The sequence below is a fragment of the Pezoporus occidentalis genome, unplaced genomic scaffold (genome assembly GCF_034315485.1).
Source record: "Pezoporus occidentalis ecotype Australia unplaced genomic scaffold, CSIRO_AGI_Poc_V1 ctg67, whole genome shotgun sequence".
Taxonomy (NCBI): Eukaryota; Metazoa; Chordata; class Aves; order Psittaciformes; family Psittacidae; genus Pezoporus; species Pezoporus occidentalis.
In genome coordinates, this window is record NW_026916019.1 from 2733309 (window position 1) to 2757128 (window position 23820).

Here is a 23820-nt window from a genome sequence, read left to right on the forward strand (position 1 = left end):
TATCATTTGTTTAATAAATGTCACCCCAGAATTCTGTATACATTCACATATTTGCCTTGTACAATACATGTCTTTTAACACAGAGGAGCACTGTAGCTCTGGTCCAAATCACACCCCATATAGACAAGCAGTGTATGTACAACTATAGAAAAATACGTTCATTACACCGGAAGAGTGTAAATTTTAACAGATGTTCTGTGGCTTTGGATGTGTATCAAGTGACTGTCCCAGGTTAATAACCAGCAGACTGGGAAAGTCTAATTCATAGGATAGTAAAGTGATGCTGCCTCAATTCCAGAAACAAACAGGAGAGCTGCTTGGCTGGCAGGTTGAAGGGTCTTAACCTGATTATCATGCAGCCAAGTGAACCCAGCAGAAAACTGGAACAAGTTAAAATGTGCACTACTCTCAATTATTTCCAGTGCTGTGGTAGGTGATAACACCTATCTTTAATACAGATCAGATGGCACATTTCCCCACGTCTCTAATAATAATCTCTAATAATAATATGGTACAAACACATGAAAGAGAACATTATTAATGTTAAAAATAGTTTAACTATTTGTGCATTCCAGTCACCCTAACCATGTAATAACTTTGAAAATAAAAAAAATATTAATAGGGGTTTTTTTGAGGTGTAACATTACTACCCTGCAGACAAAACCCCATCTTAGCAGTCAATAGCAAAACTACAATAACTAGAATTGAAGTTAGCTTCCAAAATAGAAAGCATTTCCTTACAATATAAAAATTTAAATGTAAGCAAGTTTTCAACCAATTTCAGATAGTCAGTTTGGGTAGAGTTTTACTAGGAAATTTAGGGGGTAGGGGAAGGGACACCACTAAAAGAGGAGATCTTAGTTTGCACTGCACTGGAAATGTATATACATTCCAATTTCAGAATTTCTTGCTTACGTCTTTGGTTCATAACATCTCTAAAATAGCATAATCAAAAAACTATTTTGTTGTTCTTTATGATGGTCATATGCTAGCAGTCTAGGTGATTTAATGGGGGAATTGCAAAGATCTGTAACAGAGCAGTTTGTGATATTCCATGCTAACGTATGCAGGGAATATATTAACTACATGTTCATTTAAGCAAGGAGACAGCTAGAATTTGTAAAAATATATTTGGCCCTGTCCTTAATGCTGTTTATATGCCTTGTACAATGACTCTGGAATGCAAAATGCATTAATGCAAAAAAAGCAGTGAAGAATTAAGGGCAAAGATCCTGGCTGGCCTCAGCCTCTCCCTTCCACTCCCAGAGGACTCCACTTCTTCATGCAACTAGAGGTTAGGTTGCCACTAGGTTATTTTCAATTTCCTAAATCTCAATTTATAGTAGTACAGGAAGAATGTGAAAAAAAGGCCCTTTCGAATCTTCATCTACAACCGGAAGGCTAGGGCATGATCTGGTATGAAGGTGCTTGGAGTACTCCTGCGGCTAATGAAGCACTTTGAGACAGGTTTTTAAATTCCTGTACCACATACTCATACCTTGAGTGCCATTAGGCAGCAGGTTTCCAGTGTTGGTGTCTTTCTGTCTTCTGTGAGGTCTCAGAATTCTACATCCCCAGTGGAAAGACACATTGTGCAGCCCAAGCCTCTTGCCAAACCTTTACACAGAAGGGGGAGTTCAGGTGCATCGCTGTCCTCAGCCTTGGGTACTATTAAAAGCACTGAACTGCTTTTAAAAAGGCACATGCTTCATTCCCAGTCTACTTTAAGCACTGAGTCACTGTGGCAAAACAAACACCATCTTTTTAGGTGTGGCAACTGCCAAGTCAGTTTTTAATGTATAAATTGGCCCCAAGGGTGGAATTTACTACAGCAAGTAGTTTATGTAAGGCTGAAAATAGTTATTTCTCAGATAGCCAGATAGCTCTATAGCAAGTTAGTTTAAAGAAAAAAATACTTTCATGCAATACAGTAGTTGTGGTTTGATGTGCACCAAAGTTGGAAGATGAGTTTATGAATCCCAGAGCTGTTTTAACTGACCCATATTGAATACATACAGAATTTTATCTGACCTTAACTCCAGCACATTACTATACATTGTGCAGTGTGACTGAGCTACAGTTTCCAGGGGAGCTGTAACTCTGAATTTGCCATAGCTCATATATTCAAGAATCACCCATTTAATTCACATATTTTGCTTCAGAGCACTCAGTGTGGTTTGAACTGTGGAACAAACTCCCACAGGAACGAAGGACCACTGCAAACCTTACCACCTTCTCCTCAAACTGCAACATCTTTTTTAGTTCTGCCATCTTAAATACATACAGCTTGTATGATTTAAAAACAGCTCACTTCACACAACATTCCCCACTTGAGAGGGTGAGAAACAAAGAGGGAATAGACCATAGGTGGCAGCTGTTAGTTACATTGCTTAATTCATTACTGATCAGCAGGGTAAGAACCTGCATAAACTGGAGCAGGACATTTGGATGTGACCATTTGCTGTAATAATCACACAGTAAATTAAATGTGATTAGGATGATTTGGGAAGAGGGATGGTTGCCCAAACAGGACTGTGTTCCTGGGAATTACACAGAGTAGCAAATGCAACAGAATGTTTTCTCCTACTAATAAATTTACTGTGTGTTGCCTATGCCCTGTTCTAAGATGCAGCATTCCAGACATGCATGCCTGCAGCATATCTTACTATTTTAAGAGTGTATTAAGTGCTTGTCTCTTGAAAAGATTCACTGAGTGGTTTTGAATTTTTTTAATTTTTTTCTTAGTAGACCAAGCATAAAAAAGAAGTGAAAATATTTTAGTTGATGAGGACCATTGCCTTTTCATACATGTCTGAAATGAGCAGTGGAATTTAACCTGTCAGAAAGGAAAGGAAACAGAAGGAAAAGGGAGGAAATGAGAGCAAGCATAAGAAAATTTAGCCCAAAGATAAATTTCTTTTTAGTATTAAGTTATAAGCACAGCTAAAAAGAAACCACTGGATCAAACCTAACTGTAGCACTGTGTGCCTGGCTCTGAAATCAGCGTGAACCCCTAGCACAGACTAAGCGCCTTCAACTTTTTAAGTGAGCTTTCAGCCAATATACCTGTATTGAGAATGGAATAAAAGTGACACATCTTCTCTCCACATTTTTTTTTTTTTCCAGAACTACAAGCGACACATGGATGGCATGTATGGGCCTCCAGCCAAACGCCACGAAGGGGATATGTATAACATGCAGTATGGCAACCAGCAGCAGGAAATGTATAACCAGTACAGCAACGCTTACACAGGACCTGACAGGAGGCCCATGCAGGGACAGTATCCATATCCATATAACAGGGAGAGGATGCAGGGCCCAGGACAAATGCAGCAGCATGGAATACCTCCCCAGATGATTGGTGGCCCCATGCAGTCATCATCCTCCAGCGAAGGTCCTCAGCAGAACATGTGGCCAACACGAAATGATATGCCTTACCCTTACCAGAATAGGCAAGGTCCAGGAGGCCCTGCACAGGCCCCACCGTATCCAGGGATGAATCGCACTGATGATATGATGGTACCTGACCAGAGGATAAACCATGAGAGTCAGTGGCCTTCTCATGTCAACCAACGTCAGCCTTCTTATATGTCATCCTCAGCCTCCATGCAGACTATCACTAGACCTCCTCAGTCATCCTACCAGACGCCACCCTCTATGCCAAACCACATCTCTAGAGCTCCAAGTCCAGCATCCTTCCAGCGCTCTTTAGAAAACCGTATGTCTCCAAGCAAGTCTCCTTTTCTACCCTCCATGAAGATGCAAAAGGTTATTCCCACAGTTCCAGTGTCACAGGTCACAGGACCTCCACCCCAGCCACCACCAATTAGGCGAGAAATTACCTTCCCTCCAGGCTCTGTAGAAGCATCCCAACCAGTCTTAAAACCAAGACGAAAGATTACCTCAAAAGATATTGGTAAGAATCAAAATAAAAGCCAAATGCTAAAACAAGTTGGGAGAAAGGACTTCGATTTTGATTTTACATTTTCTTTTGACAAATAGTTAATTTTAGTAACTATAATGTGATTGTCTTCAATAGAAATGTAATAACGTATGCACTGGGGAGTATGATAGGTAAAACTCATCCCAGACAATCTGACACGAAATGAAAGCAGTATTTTAAATAGAAACCTGAGGTCTCCAGAAATGCATGAAAAATGAAGCTTGCCTCAAATTTCCAAATTATATGTGTTGAAATGTCCTTAAAAATGTCTGTTAAATCACCAGTACAAAATTTAGCTGAGCAAAGCTTTCTGTGTTTGTGTTCCATGGAAGCTCATGCTGTTCTGCTGTGTAGTTATAGTCTATGCCTCCCTTGAGGGGCTCAGTTATTCATTCCATATTATTTGTTATGTTTGTTTCTCCCCATTCTTTCCCAAGTATGTTCCTGAGTTCCTGTTACATTTCATACATTCAAGTTCTCATACTTCAAATTCCCACACTCCTAACAGAGTATCTGGCCTTTATGTACCAGTTATTTGGTTTAGTCAGTTTCTCTAAGCTTGCATGATTATTTTGGCTTCAGCAAAGTCAGGAAGAACAGCCTGTCATGCTGCAGTATGAAGGCTGAGCAGCAGTTTCAGAAAAGCTGAACAGGACTAAGTGGTGAAAGCAGGTCTTACCCAGTGTTTTACTAACTATTTCATTTAAATTCTGCATCCTCAAAATGTCACATTTTAATCTTTCAGAACTCATTAATGTCTCCAGGGATGCACTGTTTTACTTCTCCTTTTTCCCTCCAGTAACTCCTGAGGCCTGGAGAGTGATGATGTCTCTTAAATCTGGTCTTTTGGCTGAAAGTACCTGGGCGCTAGACACTATTAATATTCTTCTGTATGATGACAGCACTGTTGCTACTTTCAACCTCTCTCAGGTAGGTGGCAAAGCAGTTTGCTTCACAACTTTCCAAGGAAGGAAAACTGAAATAAGATACCTACAAAAATGCAGAAGTCCTTTAAAATTTATTATAATTAACATGAAATTGAGTATTTTGAAACTTCTCTTTTATGATTGGTGAGCAACAGTGAGCAACAAGAGATAGCTTTAGGTCAAATAGGGGAAATAATGAGCCTGAAAGAAGGGTATCTCTTGTAGAAAGGAGCATGTAAGAATGTAGGAATTTTGGCACTGACATAAGACTAAATTCACTCTCATGATAGTACAAAGACAATCCCAGAAAACAGTAGTATGTTAGTAATCTTGTGTTTCCATAATAATCTTTGCAAAACTGTTTAAAATGGATTTGTAGTTGTCTTTTGGTGACTACTTGTCTTATTCAGAAGTTCCATACTAGGCTGTGGGGTTTTTTGAATTGCTTATTTTCTGTTTGGTTTCTTCTTCCAGTAAATTAATTTTGCCCAGAAATATCAGATGGGCAATATAAAGGCTAATATCCATTGTCCGTCCACAGGATGCAAGTAACACAGGATTTAACAATGCGTGCTTTGCCTCACTACCTCCCAGCATTTTTCAGCCCTGCTTTAATCATTGGCCTGTTAGGTGGTAGTAATAGATGGCATGCAGATAGTGCACATCATCTAAAATTTGTACAAATTAAATATTCAGTTTCTCTGCTCCATTCATTCCTTGGTTACTAATAGTATAACTCATCTTTTTTTAAATATAATGACCTTTTTTAAATACAGACACAAATGGTACATTTCATCCTGCCTAACTTTAGAACTAGGGATATCTATAGCATGATTCATCTCACCCTGAAGTAGAGATCTAAAATAGGTCAGATGAATCATACCCTAGAAATGGCCTGTAAAAAACCATTGATTATAAAGGGAATCTAGACAATTAGGTTAGGTGTCTAACTGTTGGAGGTGTTTGAAGTGAAGTGAGGTGAACCTCCTCTGAAACCTGTTAGAAACTGCATTAATGCACCCTGTGCAAGTTGCACAGAATACCAGGCATATTTTAAATACAGGTTTTTTGTTACTTTTACCTTGGGGTCTGTTTCCAGTGGCAGTCAGGACTCTGGATGATGACTGATAATTTCTGCAGTTCATAGGCATCAGTTTGTTCTTAATTCTTCGAGGGTTTGGCAGTCATAAGAGAATACAGGACAGAAAAAAAGGATGCATTTTGCTGGAAACCTATTAGCCCACAATTTTAAACACCACCACCACAATAAAAGCCAGACATCAGGCTGAATACATCATAACAGCCAAGAACTTTTAATAATAAAGCCACTGAGAGTAAATTAATACCAAGTCCAGTTGCTGGCTTTCCATAAGAAAGTGATTACAAATTAATTAAAAGGATTGAACCTAAATGAAGACTGTTTCTGAAGGGTGACTTAAAGCACCAGGCTCCAGTAACAATTTTTAAGTATTGCCAGGCAAAAATGGAACTGTTCCAATAGAGATAGGGTATTAATCTAGGACGTTGGTACCTAGACCCTGAACTGCAGATTCCTACACGACAGTTGGTTTTGGAGACTGAGACACAAAGGAGGAAAGGAAGAATTGTAAACTTCAGGCATCTAATAAAAGTACAAGTCAGAAAAACTATGTGAGTTAGAAAGTACTCTGTGCAGAACATGAAGAATGGCAGCCACTTCCAAGAGGATAGAACAGCTACGATAGATGCCTACTGTAGCTTAAAGGAGACATATGAATAAAATTCTGCACTTCTCATACCTGTAACAGTTCAAGCAAATGGAGCTATGATAGTTAGACACTACATACTGTTTGCACAGATGCTAGAAGAATTTTTCCTTTGATTAAATTCTGTCATGCAGGACCTAGTCACAAGTCCACAGCACTAGGAGTCTGGAAACGTTCACAGGTGTATGCATCAATGTTCCTAATAACATTTCTTTTATCTGATTTTTATGTTCTTTCTTCTCCCCTCAGTTGTCTGGATTTCTTGAGCTTTTAGTAGAATATTTTAGAAAATGCCTGATTGACATTTTTGGAATCCTTATGGAATATGAAGTGGGAGATCCGGGACACAAAGCACTTGATCACAAAGCAGCCAAGAAGGATGATAGCCAGTCCTTGGCAGAGGATACTGGAAAAGAGGAGAACGATGAATGTATTGACTATTTTGATGAAGATGAGGAGGAAGGGGAGGATGAGAAGGTAGAAGGGGAAGAAAAGAGCATTGTTTTTTCCACTCCTGGTGCCATTGCTGATCCAAGTGAGCGGCCAAAACAAGCCAGTAAATTTGACAAGCTGCCAATAAAGATTGTAAAGAAAAATAATCTATTTGTTGTTGACCGATCTGACAAACTTGGACGTGTTCAGGAATTTGATAGTGGACTTCTCCACTGGCAGCTTGGTGGTGGGGACACAACTGAGCATATCCAGACTCACTTTGAAAGCAAGATGGAGATTCCTCCACGCAGGAAAGCCCCTCCTCCCTTGAACTCTCCAAGCAAAAAGAAGGACCTAGAGGGGAAAGGTGAATCTGAAGAACAACAAGAAAAAAGTATAACAGCAACCATTGATGACGTCCTCTCAGCTCGGCCAGGAGCATTGCCTGAAGACTCAAACTCTGGTTCCCAAACAGAAAGCAGTAAATTTCCTTTTGGGATCCATCAAGCCAAAAGCCACCGGAATATTAAACTGCTAGAGGATGAGCCAAGGAGCCGGGATGAGACTCCTCTATGCACCATAACTCACTGGCAAGACTCCTTGGCCAAACGCTGCATCTGTGTGTCAAATATCGTCCGTAGCTTGTCTTTTGTGCCTGGCAATGACACTGAAATGTCGAAACATCCAGGCTTGGTGCTGATCCTGGGAAAGCTGATCCTTCTTCACCATGAGCATCCAGAAAGAAAGCGAGCGCCGCAGACTTATGAGAAAGAGGAAGAGGAGGACAAAGGGGTGGCCTGCAGCAAGGATGAGTGGTGGTGGGACTGCCTCGAGGTCTTGAGGGATAATACATTGGTCACATTAGCCAACATTTCTGGGCAGCTAGACTTGTCTGCTTACACAGAAAGCATCTGTTTGCCAATTTTGGATGGCTTGCTGCACTGGATGGTGTGCCCGTCTGCAGAGGCACAGGATCCTTTTCCAACTGTGGGGCCCAACTCAGTTCTTTCGCCTCAGAGACTTGTGCTGGAGACCCTGTGTAAGCTCAGTATCCAGGACAATAATGTGGACCTTATCTTGGCCACCCCCCCATTCAGTCGTCAGGAGAAACTCTACGCTACTTTAGTTAGGTACGTTGGGGACCGCAAAAACCCGGTCTGCCGAGAAATGTCCATGGCGCTCTTATCGAACCTTGCCCAGGGGGACACATTAGCAGCAAGGGCAATAGCTGTGCAGAAGGGAAGCATCGGAAACTTGATAAGCTTCCTGGAGGATGGGGTCACTATGGCCCAGTACCAGCAGAGCCAGCATAACCTCATGCACATGCAGCCTCCACCTCTGGAGCCACCTAGCGTAGACATGATGTGCAGGGCAGCCAAGGCCTTGCTGGCTATGGCTAGAGTGGACGAGAACCGCTCAGAGTTCCTTTTGCACGAGGGTCGTTTGCTGGATATCTCAATATCTGCTGTCCTGAACTCTCTGGTTGCATCTGTCATCTGCGATGTACTTTTTCAGATTGGGCAGTTATGACATAAGTGAGAAGCCAAGCATGTGTGAGTGGAGATTAGAGGGTCACATATAACTGGCTGTTTTCTGTTCTTGTTTATCCAACGTAGGAAGGAAAAAAAAAGAATCTTTGCTCCTCTGCCCCATTCACTATTTACCAATTGGGAATTAAAGAAATTATTAATTTGAACAGTTATGAAATTAATATTTGCTGTCTATGTGTATAAGTACATCTTTTTATTTTTTTTAACCAAAGTTGCTGTCTAGTACATTCAAAGGTCACACTTTTTTTTCCATAGATTATCCTTTTCAATGTTCTTTTCCATGTTTGTATTGCATATTTTTTGGGAAGCGAACTAGTGACTTTTTAAAAAAAATGTTATGGCAAACCATTGTATGATGGAAAAAAAATCTCACCACTTTGAAACAAAAAGGTGAAAAATAACCAACATACCAAGTTCCTGTGTGTTTTATTTTTTCAAATAAGGAAAAAATAAAAAAAAACTTGTATACCATCACCCAAAGCTCTGTGCAATAGAAGATTCTAGTGATGTAGGTGTAGGGGATCAAGGAGGGTGTCAGTCAGTAGTCAGAATACAAAACAATACTGGTTTCTCCTCAGGAGAAATGGTTACATTAGGCTAGGAGCAAAACAAAACAAGAAAGTCAAGTTAAAAGATTTTTCAGCAAAACCTGATGATAAACATCAATTGCTTCCTCACCAGAACTGTCTTGTCTACATCTGTTTTTTTGACCTTCCACAATGACAGTTCTTCACAATTCCTTTAATCATTTTTTAAAATATTTTTTTATTGCCTAAGGGCCGTGATGTATATAGAAGTTGTACATTAAACATACCCTCATTTTTTTTTTTTAGTACAAAGTTTTTAGTTTCTTTTTCATGATGTGGTATCTACAAAGTGATAGTAGAATTACTTTTTCTTTCATTTGGGCCATATCTCCAAAAAATAATTGAAAAAAAAAAAAGAAAAAAGAAAAAAACCCAACACAGAAAACCAACAACTGAGGGTAATGTACAAGTTTCTGTATGTATAAAGTCATGCTCTATTTCGGGAGAGCAGCCGATCACAATTTGCTTTATAAATCAAGGTGTGGAAATGGTTACGTATGGATTGATTTAAGAAAATGGTTACCAGTCTACAGACAAAAAAAAAATATATACAGGAAAAAAAAAGAAGAAACACAACTTCAAAGATTTTTCAGTGACAAGAATCTGCATTTGTATTTCAAGATAATGTAGTTAAAAAAGAAAAAACTTGATGTAAATTCCTCCTTTTCCTCTGGCTTAATGAATTTCATTTATTCAGTATAAAATCTTTATATGTTCCACATGTTAAGAATAAATGTACATTAAATCTTGTTAAGCACTGTGATGGGTGTTCTTGAATAATGTTCTAGTTGCAGTGTGGGATATCGGAAAGCAAACTAATTACAAGAAAGAGCAATAATGATTATTCTCTTTCCCCTACTTTATTATTATAACCTTAAAAAAAATATTACGCTATTGTATTGCAGCAACTTGCTCTCCTTTTAGAAAAGCCTTCTCACAGCACAGAGAAGTGTTTTTAATTCTTATTTATAAAACCACGGAGCCTCAAAGGGGAAGACATGGCTGGGAAATGATAGCTCTGACTATGCAGGTATCAAGTCTCCATGCTGTGTTTGGGGGACTGAAGATGGATGTTAGAAAAAGTGACAAAAGATTTTGTTAAAGCAATAACCAACTTGAAGAAATTGATCTGTATTCACTACCTGTAATTCTCTCTGTTGGTTAAAGGTGGAAATACCCCAGTGATGTGGGTATTTAGAATAAACACCCACCCACTTCTCGATACTGTATGTGTCATTGCATACTTACATGGCCTCTCATCCTCAGAGTCCCCCATTAAAGTGGATCAGGCTTTAATAGAGCACATCCATCGTTGTAATTGGTGGGAGATGGCCATTTCAGTTTTAGGAATTATCTGGTTTCAAATACAGCCACTCTCACCTGGTGATACCTTGTTGCTGAATATTGTTCAAGCACTAATTTTTTCTATTTCATCTTGGATCATTGACTTTGTTAGTGTGATCATAAAAAGCTAATAATAATCAATTTTCTTGGAATTGCCACATAATTACACTGTTAGTGGATATCCTCCTCCCCTCTCCAGTAACAATACAGAGGTACTTGAAAATTACAACCCCCTCTGGCATACTGCCCATTTTGTTCATATAGATTGCTGTAACATTAATATATGTAAGAGGATTTCAGAGACAGGTAGAGCACATACAATTATAAGCCAAGTTTGAAACGTGACTCCCTAGTGCCATGAAAAGTAATTTCTCCTTTTAGCTTTCCTTATTCGGTAGTTTCTCCACTCCCACATCACCTGCTGCAGCGGGCTGTCTTTCTCTGGCATATCGCTGCGTTCAGAAACACATGGTGAATTATAACCCACTTGTAACTTCTCATCACAGAAGGAGACATATTTCGGGGATGATTTTGACAGCTTAATACTGGGCAGTGTGGAAGTAGCATCCCCTGCTAAACTTATTTCTTACTAACATTTTACTGCTTGATATTATGCATGGATACAATCAAGCTGTTAAATAAACCCTCTGCTGAGCGATGCCCTTTTCTTGTCAAGGACAGAAAAGGACGTCTATTCTCTTCTCAGCATTCAGACCCAGAGTCCTCTGGGGAAACTGCACCGGTGACAAAGCACTCTGAGCTGTCAGAGGCAACGCTTTAATGTTATTCAGGACTGCTCTGAGCCTGGTCAAACAACATGGTGAAGGGAAAAACCCACCCCACTAGCCAGCCAGCCACATCATGTCCGTATGTGTGTACCATTGCTGCCACTTTTCCAGCTGGACCAAGAACTAGCTGGGGAACTGGAGGAGTAGAAGGGAAAGGTTAATAATACAGAATCTGCCTGAGCATGATTTTATGCTGTTACAGTAGGGGTAAATGATCTAAATCGCTGGATGGTATTGCAGCACATTTATCAGAAGAAAGGTGAAGCATAAGAACACCAATTCCCTCTGTTGTCTATGTATGATTTCACTTCTCCCACAATATTCTCTTAAACCTTTGGAGATCTGCTTGTGAGGTTTGTGAACTTGACATGTTCTGACTGAATCCTGAACGAGCTTGAGCTGCTGTTGGCATTGTTCCTACAAGAAGTATTTTGGTTTTCAAATGTAAAACAAAAAATTTACATTTTGTTGCTGATGTGATCACAAGATACTCTGTACTGAAGCTCAAGCTAATACCAACAGAAAGGTGCAATGTTTGAAACTCTAAAACTGCAATGAGTTATTTAGGGGAAAGCAGCCAGTGTGTACTTCAGACAATAATCAAACACAAATATTTGACTAATATACGTATATATCAATAACCTGCTGTTTGTCTGGCAGGCCCAAGCAACTAATTGCTTATAGACTGAAAGAGCAGCAGTGAGCTACACAGAATCCCTGAATCTTACTGACTTTTAGAATTACTACAGGAATTAAAAGATGCCTATCCCCTCTGGCAGAAAAAAAGTGATTTTTTTTTCTTGTTAACATAATTTCTTACACTATCCCTTCAAAAAAAAAAACCCAACCAAACAAAAACCAAACAACACAGCAGGCACATTTTCAACCACCCAAAAGGAAGGATGCAGAAGAAAAATATATGCACATTCTTAAAGGCTTCTGCAGTTTCATCATCCTTTACTGTTTTACACCACGATCAGTGAACTCTGTGCCCTACATCACTACTGTGAAACTGTTACCTTTTTGGGCCTGGATACAGCCAGAATAAAAATGTATTTAGAGGAATATTGTTGCAAAAGCATATGCTTGTGTTCCATATTAATGATTCCTATACAGCACTTTCACAGTACAATGAAGATTATACTCCTTATTTTACAAAAAATGTGAAAACACCTCTCAGTAATAAAGAATCGAGTGTAGCTGTCATTTATGACAGAAACAGTTCCATCCAAAAAGATCCAGCCGTTGCAGGGGGTAGGTTTATTTCAACAAGTGTTTTAACCCATGTTGTTGTGCTTCACTCTCCTGCTGAAGCTTCTGTTCAATATTACTTAGTAGCAAAGAAAAAAAAAATAAGTCACTATCATCTCCTCAGTTATCCCCTGTACAAGAGGAAGAATTGTAAGCAACCATAGGTGCAGATGCCCAACCTAACTTGAAACTGAACTGGAATATGAGAACTGAGCTGAGGTGGCACATAGCCAGTTCACCCTCTCAAGAAGCTGTGTGTAGGTTCCTTACTCTGCAAATAGTAGTACTGGCGCATCTAAGAAATAATACATATGTATTGCCCAAACACTGTAACAACACTGTCACAGAGGTCCATCCCTTCTGTGTTTTAAATAGGAGCACACTCTTGAATTTTGAGATGAGTTGTTCAGAGAGGGATGACAACTACTAGTTTTATCTTCATTGACCTGGTAACATCAAATATATGGAAACCACACTGGCACACAAACCACAAAGCAGTCTCTGCTGCAAAAAGCTTCCTTTCCAAGTCATGAAGATGTAACTGCAGGTGGAGATAGACAGGAGAAAATAGAAACAAAAGCAAAAGTAAACTGAAAAAGCAGGTACCACTCTTGCAGAAGAGTAGAATTACAAAGACTTAGGCCATGGCCCCACACCCCCTGCAAATTTAATTTTCCTCAGGATAATTTGTGAAATTTCTGGGGCTCCCCCCTTCTGTTTTCTCATTACAAAATTTTACACTTCCCATGCCCAATTCATTTCCTTCCATCACTCACAAAGATTTTTATTTTTTTTTTGTTAAGGATTACAGAGTCTGAAAGGAGAGAGCAAAGTACTGAGGGAGGAAAGGGAGAAAAGACATGGCCAGCTGGAGAGAGGCAGAACGTGAAAACAGAGCTGAAAGAAAAACATCCTATGTCCCTGCTGCATTGCTCTATTTTTACATTTGGGCTGTTACAGAGAAATTAATAATTAAACCAAGCAGGGGAATTTGGCATGTCATTGGTGGTTGGTATAAAGAAAAAGGAAGTAAAAAGATTTTAAGAGGCAGGAGGAGTAAGGGAAGGGAAGGCAAAGATGAGCCTAAACATGCAGACTGGTAAATGCAATTTTCAGTTAATTTCATTTACCTTTCAAATCCCCAAGATGGCAGGAATAGGGAAGGATTAATATTGTCTTTACTGTTAAATTCACCACAGTTGTTCATTTGTGCACTGTCAGAAATGGGCTGTGGAAGTCTGGCCTTCCTTTCTGTGTTTGTCAGTAGTTGTGGGTACAGGAGACAGCTGTTCTGGGCTGCATACCAAATCCAGCTATTCATGCCTAAATGACTTCATTTGTGCTTCCAATTACTTATTCTAACAATTTCATTTCAATGCTCTTGTACAGTGTAAAAAAACATAGGTTTACACTTCACATTTGTTTTAACTGGCCTGAACTAGTGAGATGGAGGAGCAAGATCCTTATCCAACACCTTCAACAGAGCTATATCATCTTATCCTGCATTTGTTAATTTACTTGGTCTGTCATTACTTAGTATATATTGCATTTCCATTAATTAAGGATAGTTATTTACATTGAAAGGGTGATGGGGTGAAATTGCCTAGCAGAGTAAATCCCTAATGACTCAGGTATCTCTGCAATGTTTATTCAGGTCAGCAAAGAGACTCCTGAAGGACAAACATTCTGTATTTTCCTCCTCTATGGACTGTTTTAAAATGGCAACTCTACATATTATCATACGGGGGGGGGGGAAGAGTATTACTGAACATGAAAAACTGTTGAAACACATGCTCAGAGTTCTATGTATACATAGGCAGCTGAGAGGAACGAAAAAAAAAACTAAATCTCTAGTACATGTTTTACTGTCAAATTATAACACAATTGCAAAATCAACTATTAAACCTCTTTTCCTCTAAGAGAGTTTGAAAAGAAACAATGTGCCGCTGGTTGCACTGCCACCACTGAAGCTTACAATGGACTCCTTTTAGAAGATTTTTATATATTATAGATATATGAAGGATGAAGCTCCATACAGAATGAATCACAGCAACTGAGAGATACTGATGTTTAAGCACAAGACCTCATCAGCAGTACTAGTTCTATACATTTTATATGCAGTTAGGGAAGACAGACTTAAAACAAGTTACATGTTACCAATATCCTGTACCCACCTAAAACATGTATTTCCCTATATTTCCATTTTAAATAGTCATGAATCTTTTCCCTGCCATGGGTCATTAAAGGGTAGTGTAGGAGAAGTTGTTCTTTTCATTTGTTCTATTTTTTTCTCTCCCAGTATTTACTCTCTAAGCCTCTCATGTTGCTTCCTTCCTTTCCCCTAAGCATTAGTACCAAATAGAGAGTCCTGTTTTTCTGAATAATTGAATAGCCTGGGTTTTGTCTATTATTGACACCTTAAAGGGGATTTCTCCACTGTGCTGAATAGTATCACCAGTTCTTGAGACAGCAGCATCTCCTGAACATTCTTACCCCGCAGGGAAAAGTTCCTACAATGGACTCCCAGTCTTAACAGTGGAGGTGGCCGAGATGTGTCAAGCAGAGGTAAAGAAAAGAAAAAGACTTTGAGTTACACATTTGACATTTCTACACCTCTACAAAAGATGGGTATTTTACTTACGGTAAGCATAAATAACCAAGCTTTCCAGTCAGCAACTACAACTTCCTCAGCTTTTCTATTATGAAGGGTCTTTTGGGTAAAGGAAGTTTTCTTTAAATAGCAAAAAACTGCTTGTTTGAAAGCACTTAGATGAATGACCACTGTACCCTGTGAAAATAGCATTATGACCTCCATAATGTCAGCTCTGCCACAACTCACTCTATCCCAGGCTCCTCAGCATACTTATTAGCCTAGCATTAGCATATGCCAACCTTCCACAACATGCATATCTGATCTAGGAAAGGCAACTCAAAGAACCAAAACACTGACTACTGGACAATCAGATGAGATATAGTTTGTTGCTTATGTATGCCATAAGGAAGAAAATATACCAATCTATAATGTGTAAGTACAGATTGTATCCATTAAACACTTTCTTTTAAACAGGACACTTTTAAGTTAATATCATTAGTTTATTTTACCTTCAGCTGCAGCTGTGACCTTACCTGAAGAGGTCACCATTGCTGGCCTGTGCCTCCTAGAAGTTACCAACATCCCTGCAAACACAGCAGCACTGCTGGTAGTGGTACTGTTTCTCATCAAGTCCAGGCAAAGCAGGTTAAGCACCTAATGCACTCAGGTGTTCAGTTTGCTTGATTTTCCAGCCAGAAGAGTTTGGCAGCTGCTGTGACCATACACTCACACAGTTATTCACCCATTACACTACGAACAACAATTTATTTGGCTGCCAGCTGATTTACCTCTCGGAGCATCCCAAAATGCAGTTTAAGAGAGCACTGACATGGGTGAGGAATCCAGCCTGACTGCACAAAGCACAGCACAGAATCTTGCCCCAGGTACTGGCAGAAGGTGTGGTACTGGAACAATAAACACAGGCTGAAAAGGCACCACAAAATATCCTTATAAATCAGCAAGGGGATTGGACAACTGCTATTAAATTCCTCTAAAAGCCAGTCTGATCTGTACTCTGTTTGCTTAGGTTTAAATGTCTGGATCTGCTGTTCGCAAAGTTACGCATTCTACTGCAAGAGCTGAAGACAGGCTTCTCATTACCACTGTGTCTTGACCAGCAACTGACTGATCCTTCACAAATGTACCCCAGCACCTGAAAGCCATGTGTGTGGCTTTGGGCAGCAGTGCCATCACTAAGTAGGCTCCAAAGTAAACCGATAATCTCATAATGTGTGTGAATTTGACATTTCCTCTCCATCAGCAGCACTTTTTTGCTTTGGCACTGAAAGTGGTGAAGTGAAAAGGCTTGAAGAGGGGTTGTCCCAATTTTAAATTTTTAATTATTTAGCAGTCAGTGAGGAGTGATAAGGATACATGGAAAGAAGCCCCCACAGGTACTCCTCGTTGGACAGGACAACCTCATTCTCTACGGGTGTGACCCAAACGCTCCTTTAGGCCCCGCTCCAGCCCCTCCTCCTGCACCATGCCTGCCTCTCCACATCCCGCCAGCTTCCACCTCCTCCGCACTCACCCTGTCCGGCAAGAAGCCTCTCCCAGCCCCCCTGCTCTGACTGAGCCACCCCAGCCCCGATCAGCCCCGCCCCGCGGCCGTTGGAGCCCGCCGCCTTCCAGAACGTTCTCGCCCCTCGGCAGGTCACTGTGGTGGAACCCGGAGGGGCCGAGCCGCAGCCCCACACGAAGCGCCCCACTCCGCACGCATGGCAGTGCTTTACTAAGGACGCCTATTTAGGGAGCCCCAGTTCCCCCCAGCCTAGCCTTTCAGATGCAAACATATCAATTACCACAAGCCCAAATTTATTGTTTGAACTGGTACTTAGCTTTAATGCTTTTTCAGTACTTGTCATTTTAAATCAATTCATAAAACAATTTACACGTGCTATTTAAATTAACTTTAATCCAAAGCCTTATCAGAATCAATATTTAGCAGGATTCTGCAATCTGCTGAAGACTATTTACATAGGGAAAGCAGTGGGTGTGCTGCTGCAGGTGAACCAGGGGCAGCTATCCTGAGGTGGGCAACATGCTGCTGAGGAGCTCCCATGGGTGCACCACCGAACGTCCTAATCCGCAGTACCATGCGACCTTTATCTGCCTTTTTAATCAGATGCCAAAAGTCGAATACTGTTGGTGATTTCCTGAAAGGTCAGTCTTACTTTTATCTTTCCCCCTACTGAAAACAGAATGAAGTTAAGGTGACAGTGTTTGGTGCAATCAAAACAGGGAGGTGGGTTTAAAAGCCTATGTATGTATTTGAATAAATGTTTTCTCTTTCACTAGCATGTGTTTATGTGAGTGCTCTATTTATGGCCAAAGCTGTTGCTATCAGTCTTTGGTAACCCAGCAATTAATATACTATATCGAATTTATGCATGTACAAGATCAGCTGTCTTAATTGAAAAAAAAAATTAGGTCATATTGAAAGAAATACGAGTAGTAGTCATTCACTAAAAGAATCACTTCATCATCCTTAAACTATTAAAAATGGCAATCTTCACCTCATGTTTGTAAGTATCTGGTAATACGTAATTTTTAAGACCCTTCAGTGGTGTGATGATATGTTACAGATACACCCCTTCATGTTAATGGAATAGGAAGCTGAGAAAAGTATCTCCTGCTCCAAAAATCTTTGCTTGATAAAGTAACTGATAACATTTATTATATGACACTCAAGATCAAACAATAATTTTGCCATAGTGAATTATGAAGAATGGAAGCAGAGCAATCACCTTGAGTGTACATTTTCATTTTCTCATTAGTTTGCAGGCAGTGGTGTTTACTAGTGTTAGTATCAACATTATCCACTGTAGAGAAGTCAAATTTAAAAATCCATTATATAGTACTGTGTCTTTACAGTTTTTGAACAATCTTTTTTTGCACTTTCAGTTGCAATTAGACCCACTCCGCCTTTACCTTCATAGTAACAAATTGTTGCAGTGTTTTTTGATATGACTAGATGAAAAAAGCAGACTGGCTGACTTCTATGTGAACTTCATCTTCAACAGCTTAATTTGAGAGATCACAAACTGCCATGGCTCGGTCTTCACACCTCACACTAAAGTTCTGCTTAGATGTTCCGTTCCAGCCACAAGGCTCTGTAGTGACTGGCCTGCGTCATAATGCTCTTTGCCAGGCATTAAAAGGTTTGGAGCACTCTGAGCCTTTCCCTAACTCTTCTTTTCTCTAACCTGAAGAGTTGGCAAGAATTTAAAAGACTAAATGCTGGTCTTTGGCTTGGCAGCTACCAGTAACTCTTACAACACTACCTGCGTTGTTAAATGTGTTAATTTAAACCATCCTTGCAGGTGGCATCGCCACTGAAGCTGTGGGTTCTTTGGACTTTGAATTGGGTAACACATCCTTCACATTAAGAGAACTTCCTTATTTCATCAATTCATCATGAAGTAAAAGAAGGCTGAATCAAACTTACGCAGAGCAACAGTAAGCAAAAATAAGTACATTGAGTTCTCAGTACAGAATTTTCAATAACTGAGAGTATTATAATTTGAAGTGGGAGTTCTATGATTCTAAGTTTCCCGTATTTCCCATATTTCAGAGAGTATTTTCAATTTTTGAAGCAAGCCTTGTATAAAGGTAGGAAGTCGTTTTGTTAAGACAGATGACAAGGGCATTTGTAATTTTGAAACACTGATAAATAAGAGTACAATGTTTCAGTGCTGAATAATAATAAGTAACTTCTTTATAACAATACTAACTGATATTTAATATAAAGCAGATATAAAATTAATCAGAATAATAGTTTACATCATTTTGTCAAAACTAAAGATTTCAAAGGTATTAAACATGGCCAAAACAAGAAATTCAGCTAGTTTGTTCAGAATGTTTTCCCTAATAAAAAAAATATTTGAAAGCAGTAATTTTTTGCAAAACTTAAGTGCAGTGAAAGTTCAGTCCCCAACTGAAAAAACACACATTTTCGTCCAGAAAAAAAGTGTGTTGGCTAGCTCTCAGCAGGGATAGGAATAAAAGAAAGAAATAAAGGACAGCATGCTGGAGAAGCTTACCAAAAACCCTGCTATTGGTGCTCCCTAAACAGTGATAAATGTTACTTCAAGCAAAGAAAAGGCAAATTAACATTATAGTGCTCTCAATAGAACTAAGCACGTTATTGCCAAGGCATCTTCGTTTTTCTACAGGTTTCTCGTCAGCTGTATGAATTGTACAAGTCATGTTAGCATAGCAGCAGGTAACCAGCCATACCTTTGCTTCACCTGCTTACAGCCTTAGAGAATTCAGAGCTTTACAGTTCCTTGCTGGCAAAGGCTTTTTGTCTTATTGGCACATTAACTCAGCTTTGGCCTGCCACATATTTTAGTCTAACTGACAACATTCATATTGCCATAAAATCAGTCAATAGCCTCTGATTCTACTAAAGTTGTGCTAAAACATACAACATGCTATTGCAAAGCTTCTGATCTGCCACTGCCTTTTAGTTAGGCTGCAGAAACTCCCCTTCACAGTCAAAGGTTGCATAGAAACTTGTGTACATCCATTTCCTACACTGGCCTGGAAGCTCCTGCAAGGCAGCTACCTACTGTTTTGCTCTGAGGCTGTAACATATGGGAAAGATGCCTGGCTGCTCTCCAGAACCTAGGCACCTGCAGCAGGTGAATCACATTGTAGTGAACCAGCACAGTCTCAATCAGCATCAGCTGTTCCATTAACAGAAAGAAATTATCCCAGAGGACTTGCAGCTCCTGGGTAGAATCTCTGGCTGCACAGGAGATTGTGGAAAACTAGTGGACTGAGAGGAAATATATACAAGCTTTTCCTGCACTGCTTCTGAAAGGATCTGTCCTACAAAGCTGTAGAGGATGAAAGAGAGAGGGCTTTTTTTTTTTCCTTTAAATTTGTTGCAGGTTTTTTGAAAGGTTAGTCTGTTTAATTTGAGTGAAATTTCTCTCATAGTCAGTTTGTGCTGCCAAAGGAACAAATGATTTGGAGGTACAGAATGGGGCCTGGTAAATGGTGAAGAACAAAGTAATATTGTGATAGGTTGTTGCAGACTTAAAAGGCACCTGAGGACAGCATGAAGCATATAATGAAGTCATATAACTGTAAGTAGAATTCAAGCATATCTTTAAGCATATGATGAAATTTAAAAGACTTCCTGAATATTTGTATTACATGGAAACTTAAGCAGAAAAAAAAATTCATAGCATTTTTATACCATCCTTCTGCTTACAGGTAACGTTTGTGGCCAGGAGACACTGGCTTTCGAAGGTATTTGCTGAACACAGTTTCAAATGATGCGACATAATGAAACAGCAAGTTATGTTGGTAAGAGTTTTTTTAATGGGGTTTTTTTTTTCAATCACTCTTTCTAGGACTTTTGCAGACTTTTTAGAGTACCTATGTTAAAAGTGTAGAAAGTAGCACTCTCAGTGTAGATTGTATGCTTCTAGTTTCTTCTTATTTTTCATTGAAATTCAAACAAACACAGCCTTCATTTGATAAGATATTTACCATACAAAATAATACTAAAATGAGAGAGGGAAAATCCTTTGAACCACAGCAGAGAGGTAAGATCTTGACATTATTTTTGTCTTTGGTTTAAAAAGAAAAAAAAATCTCTTTAAAAAGAGAAGGGAATTTCAAAGGAAAACATTTCAGTCCAGCAGGCTTTATATTTTTTCAACAGCATAAAAATTAAGTTTTCAAAGTCCTTTTGTTCTCATCTGAGTAATGCATTACATTTGTTTAAATAACTAAATGTATAAATAATAAACATTTTGTAAATCTTCACGTGAAATAGTGATATTGAAGGAAAGCCTTTGAAGTGTGGATAGCTCCCTCTCATGGCCTCCTCCCCTCGATCTTCTTCAGATCTTGCAGAATGCTTTGCTGGGTCCCCAGAGGTACCTTTTGTTCCATTGAAGATTCTAGTTAAAGAAAGATGTTCAAATGTTTTAACTGAGTTTTTGGGGTAGCATTAAGTTAAAACTGTACATCTTTCAATTTCCTGGACTTTCACTGCTCTGTTACTTAAGCTTCAAAGTTCAGTTCACTGAAGAACTGTTCATAATTTATAGCTCAACTGAGGATCTCTTTCCCTTATTTACGTTTTAGTTCTCAGGCAAGTGGAAAAGGCAGATGTTATGAGCATAGTGTACATGCAAATATTGTTTGTGAAAAACATGCTGAGGCAAGGTATTCAGGCCTGACTGTTATGTTAGTGGGCTTCTGCTCTGCAAAGCTCACCTGGAGACGTCTGAAAGGTACTTGACACGTTTGGAAGGCCAGCCACTTTAAAACATTATGTGTCTAGAAAGCTTTATGAAAATCCTGACTTCTTGGGGATATATTTATCCACAGAGCAGGGTCTCATCATAAAAGTTTCTGTGTTTCATAGAATAGTTAGGGTTGGAAAGGACCTTAAGATCATGTAGTTCCAGCCCCCCTGCCATGGGCAGGGACACCTCACACTAAACCATATCACCCAAGGCCTCGTCAAACCTGGTCTTGAACCAGGTCTTGAATGTTTACCAATAAGCATACTTTGGTCACAATAGTGAAGAGTCAGTCTGTGGATTAAAAGTGAATTCATGTGTCTTTATTTTTTCCTAAGTTTTCTGAAACTATTGGCATCTTGAGAAAATGGGACTGGGGCATGGAGGAGGAGGGAGGTTATGAGATGCAAGCTCCTGTTGTTCAGGAACTAGGTTCCAATCATAAAGTTCTTGATTCTTGGGAGTAGGGCAGATGCCTGCACAAAACCCCATTTACATTAATGGGATTCTTTACTGGTCAATGAACCTGCCTTCATACATCAGTATCACAGGATCAGAGCCTGAAATTTCTCCTGGAGAAAATAACTGAGTTGCTCTGTAATGCTAACGCTTTCTAGTCACTGCTTTCTAAGCCTAACATGATCAAACTAGTGGAAAAAGATACTCTGGGCTATTAAACCTTATCTACCCAGTCCCAATGACCTGTGCTTTCTGGCACTCATGCAAATACCAGCAAGCTGAGCTTTAATTATTTCTAATCCAATAAATAATAAAAAGAACAAGATTTTTTTGTTTGCTTAAAAGTGTCAATTTAGGAAGGCTTTTAAAGATAGTGTTTATAGGAAAGCACAAATGCATAGCATGTTAGCGTTACTGATTAGTTTAAAACATTGAATACAATAATCCATTATTTTAATTAGTTTTCTAAATTGCTGGCAAAAATAACAGAGATGCTGTCTGCACTGAGGTAAATGCTTCCTTGTAATCGTTTTGGATTTTGCTCTAACCTTTAATGAATTTATTCTTGTAATGGCAAGAACATTATTTTTATTCCCACACTTAGGTTAGGGAAGCTCACACAAAAGAGCAAGGCATCTGGGAACTCAGCAGAGTTTTGCTTTGACAAATGACCTCATTTACCACCTTGACAAACACTGACTGTACTGACCAATGTTGCATACAGCTCTGATTTAAGCCATCACTACACAGAAATTGCCAGTTGCTGCCCGTTTCCTATGGCTCTGCTGGGGAGCTGTTTGTGTGAGCTCTGCCTTGCACAATAAAATGAGCCAGGAAAACTCATGCTGCATGTTTCAGTGGGTTACACTAGCTTGGCTGATTCTGTCTGAATCAAGCTGTCATACAAACTGCTGCAGGAGCAGCAGAATGTCAGTGGTCCTTCCAGATGAGGCAGTTGACATATATTGCCAGCCCTAAGGATTGTGGTGCATCATGAGACAGAAATTCACTCCCACCTATTTGTTCTAACCTTCTCCTCCCTTCCCTGCTAACATTTAAATACCATTCACACTTCCTGCTTTCCTGAGATAGAAGTCCTCAGAACTGGAGGCCTGTGTACTCCTTTTGCAAAGCAGTAATGGTTTTGCCCACTCCTCTTTATTTCCAGTGAATGCAGTCATTGTGAAGGTGACACTGTTAAATACTGTCCTAATGATTCTTTTAAGCATTTACTAGTGGTTGCCAAAGTTAGCTCAGATAGTCTTTTCATCAATTCTCCAGGATACAGAGAAGGACCTAGAAAAAGCTAGGAGGATTAGCCAGGTTAATAAATGGTTAAGATGGTGGTGTCATAGTCAGGGGTTTGGGTGTCTTGAACACGGGACCCAAGTTAGTAGGCCAGGTCTACTGGGTGCTGGTTTTGGTAGGCTGACTGGTCAAGGAGGCTTTAAACTAGATGTGTTGGGGGAGAGGGGTATCATTCCATCCCAACACAACCAGTCAGTTGCCAGAACCTATAAGAAATGCTGGGAGCAATGTAGACATATCCCAGCCGCTCCAGCCAATGAGCCAGCTTCATTTGGAGCTCGGCTCAGATGCCTCTATACAAATGTCCATAGCATGGGGAACAAACGAGGAATTAGAGATGTGTGCACATCTACAGGGGTATGATATAATAGGCATCACAGAAACATGGTGGGATGGCTCCTATGACTGGAGTGTTGGAATGGAAGGTTACAGACTCTTTAGAAAAGACAGGCCTGGCAGGCGGGGAGGGGGAGTTACCCTTTATGTTAGGAATAGGCTGGAGAGTATGGAACTGTGTCTGGGGACAGGTGAGCAGTCCACAGAGAGTTTGTGGGTCAGGGTTAAAGGGAATATAGCTATGGGAGACATTACTGTGGGGATCTGTTACAGACCGCCTGGTCAAGGA

General features: G+C 39.8%; 1 protein-coding gene and 2 long non-coding RNA genes across 11 annotated transcripts in view; 2 read left to right on the forward strand and 1 right to left on the reverse strand.

Moving 5' to 3' along the window:
• Positions 1-9937, forward strand: part of ARID1B (AT-rich interaction domain 1B) — a 329485-nt gene extending 319548 nt beyond the window's left edge. For all 8 annotated transcript variants that reach the window (XM_062640854.1, XM_062640859.1, XM_062640855.1 and 5 more), the window contains 3 exons: positions 3127-3916; positions 4743-4873; positions 6864-9937. In XM_062640854.1, the coding sequence (XP_062496838.1) occupies positions 3127-3916; positions 4743-4873; positions 6864-8576 (2634 nt within the window). In that variant the 3' untranslated portion in view covers positions 8577-9937. The remainder of the gene's footprint in view (positions 1-3126; positions 3917-4742; positions 4874-6863) is intronic.
• On the reverse strand, positions 9006-15934 carry LOC134175214 (uncharacterized). 2 transcript variants are annotated; one of them, XR_009968920.1, is made up of 3 exons: positions 15693-15934; positions 11366-11442; positions 9006-9193 (listed from the first exon to the last, which is right to left on the reverse strand). It is a non-coding gene; the product is annotated as an uncharacterized LOC134175214 (long non-coding RNA). The 2 variants fall into 2 exon arrangements; XR_009968921.1 differs by lacking the exon at positions 15693-15934 and adding an exon at positions 14984-15095 and having other exon boundaries at positions 11366-11450.
• A 3112-nt stretch (positions 15935-19046) lies between these two features.
• On the forward strand, positions 19047-22671 carry LOC134175228 (uncharacterized). The gene is made up of 2 exons (XR_009968927.1): positions 19047-20255; positions 22492-22671. It is a non-coding gene; the product is annotated as an uncharacterized LOC134175228 (long non-coding RNA).
• The last annotated feature ends 1149 nt before the right edge of the window (positions 22672-23820 follow it).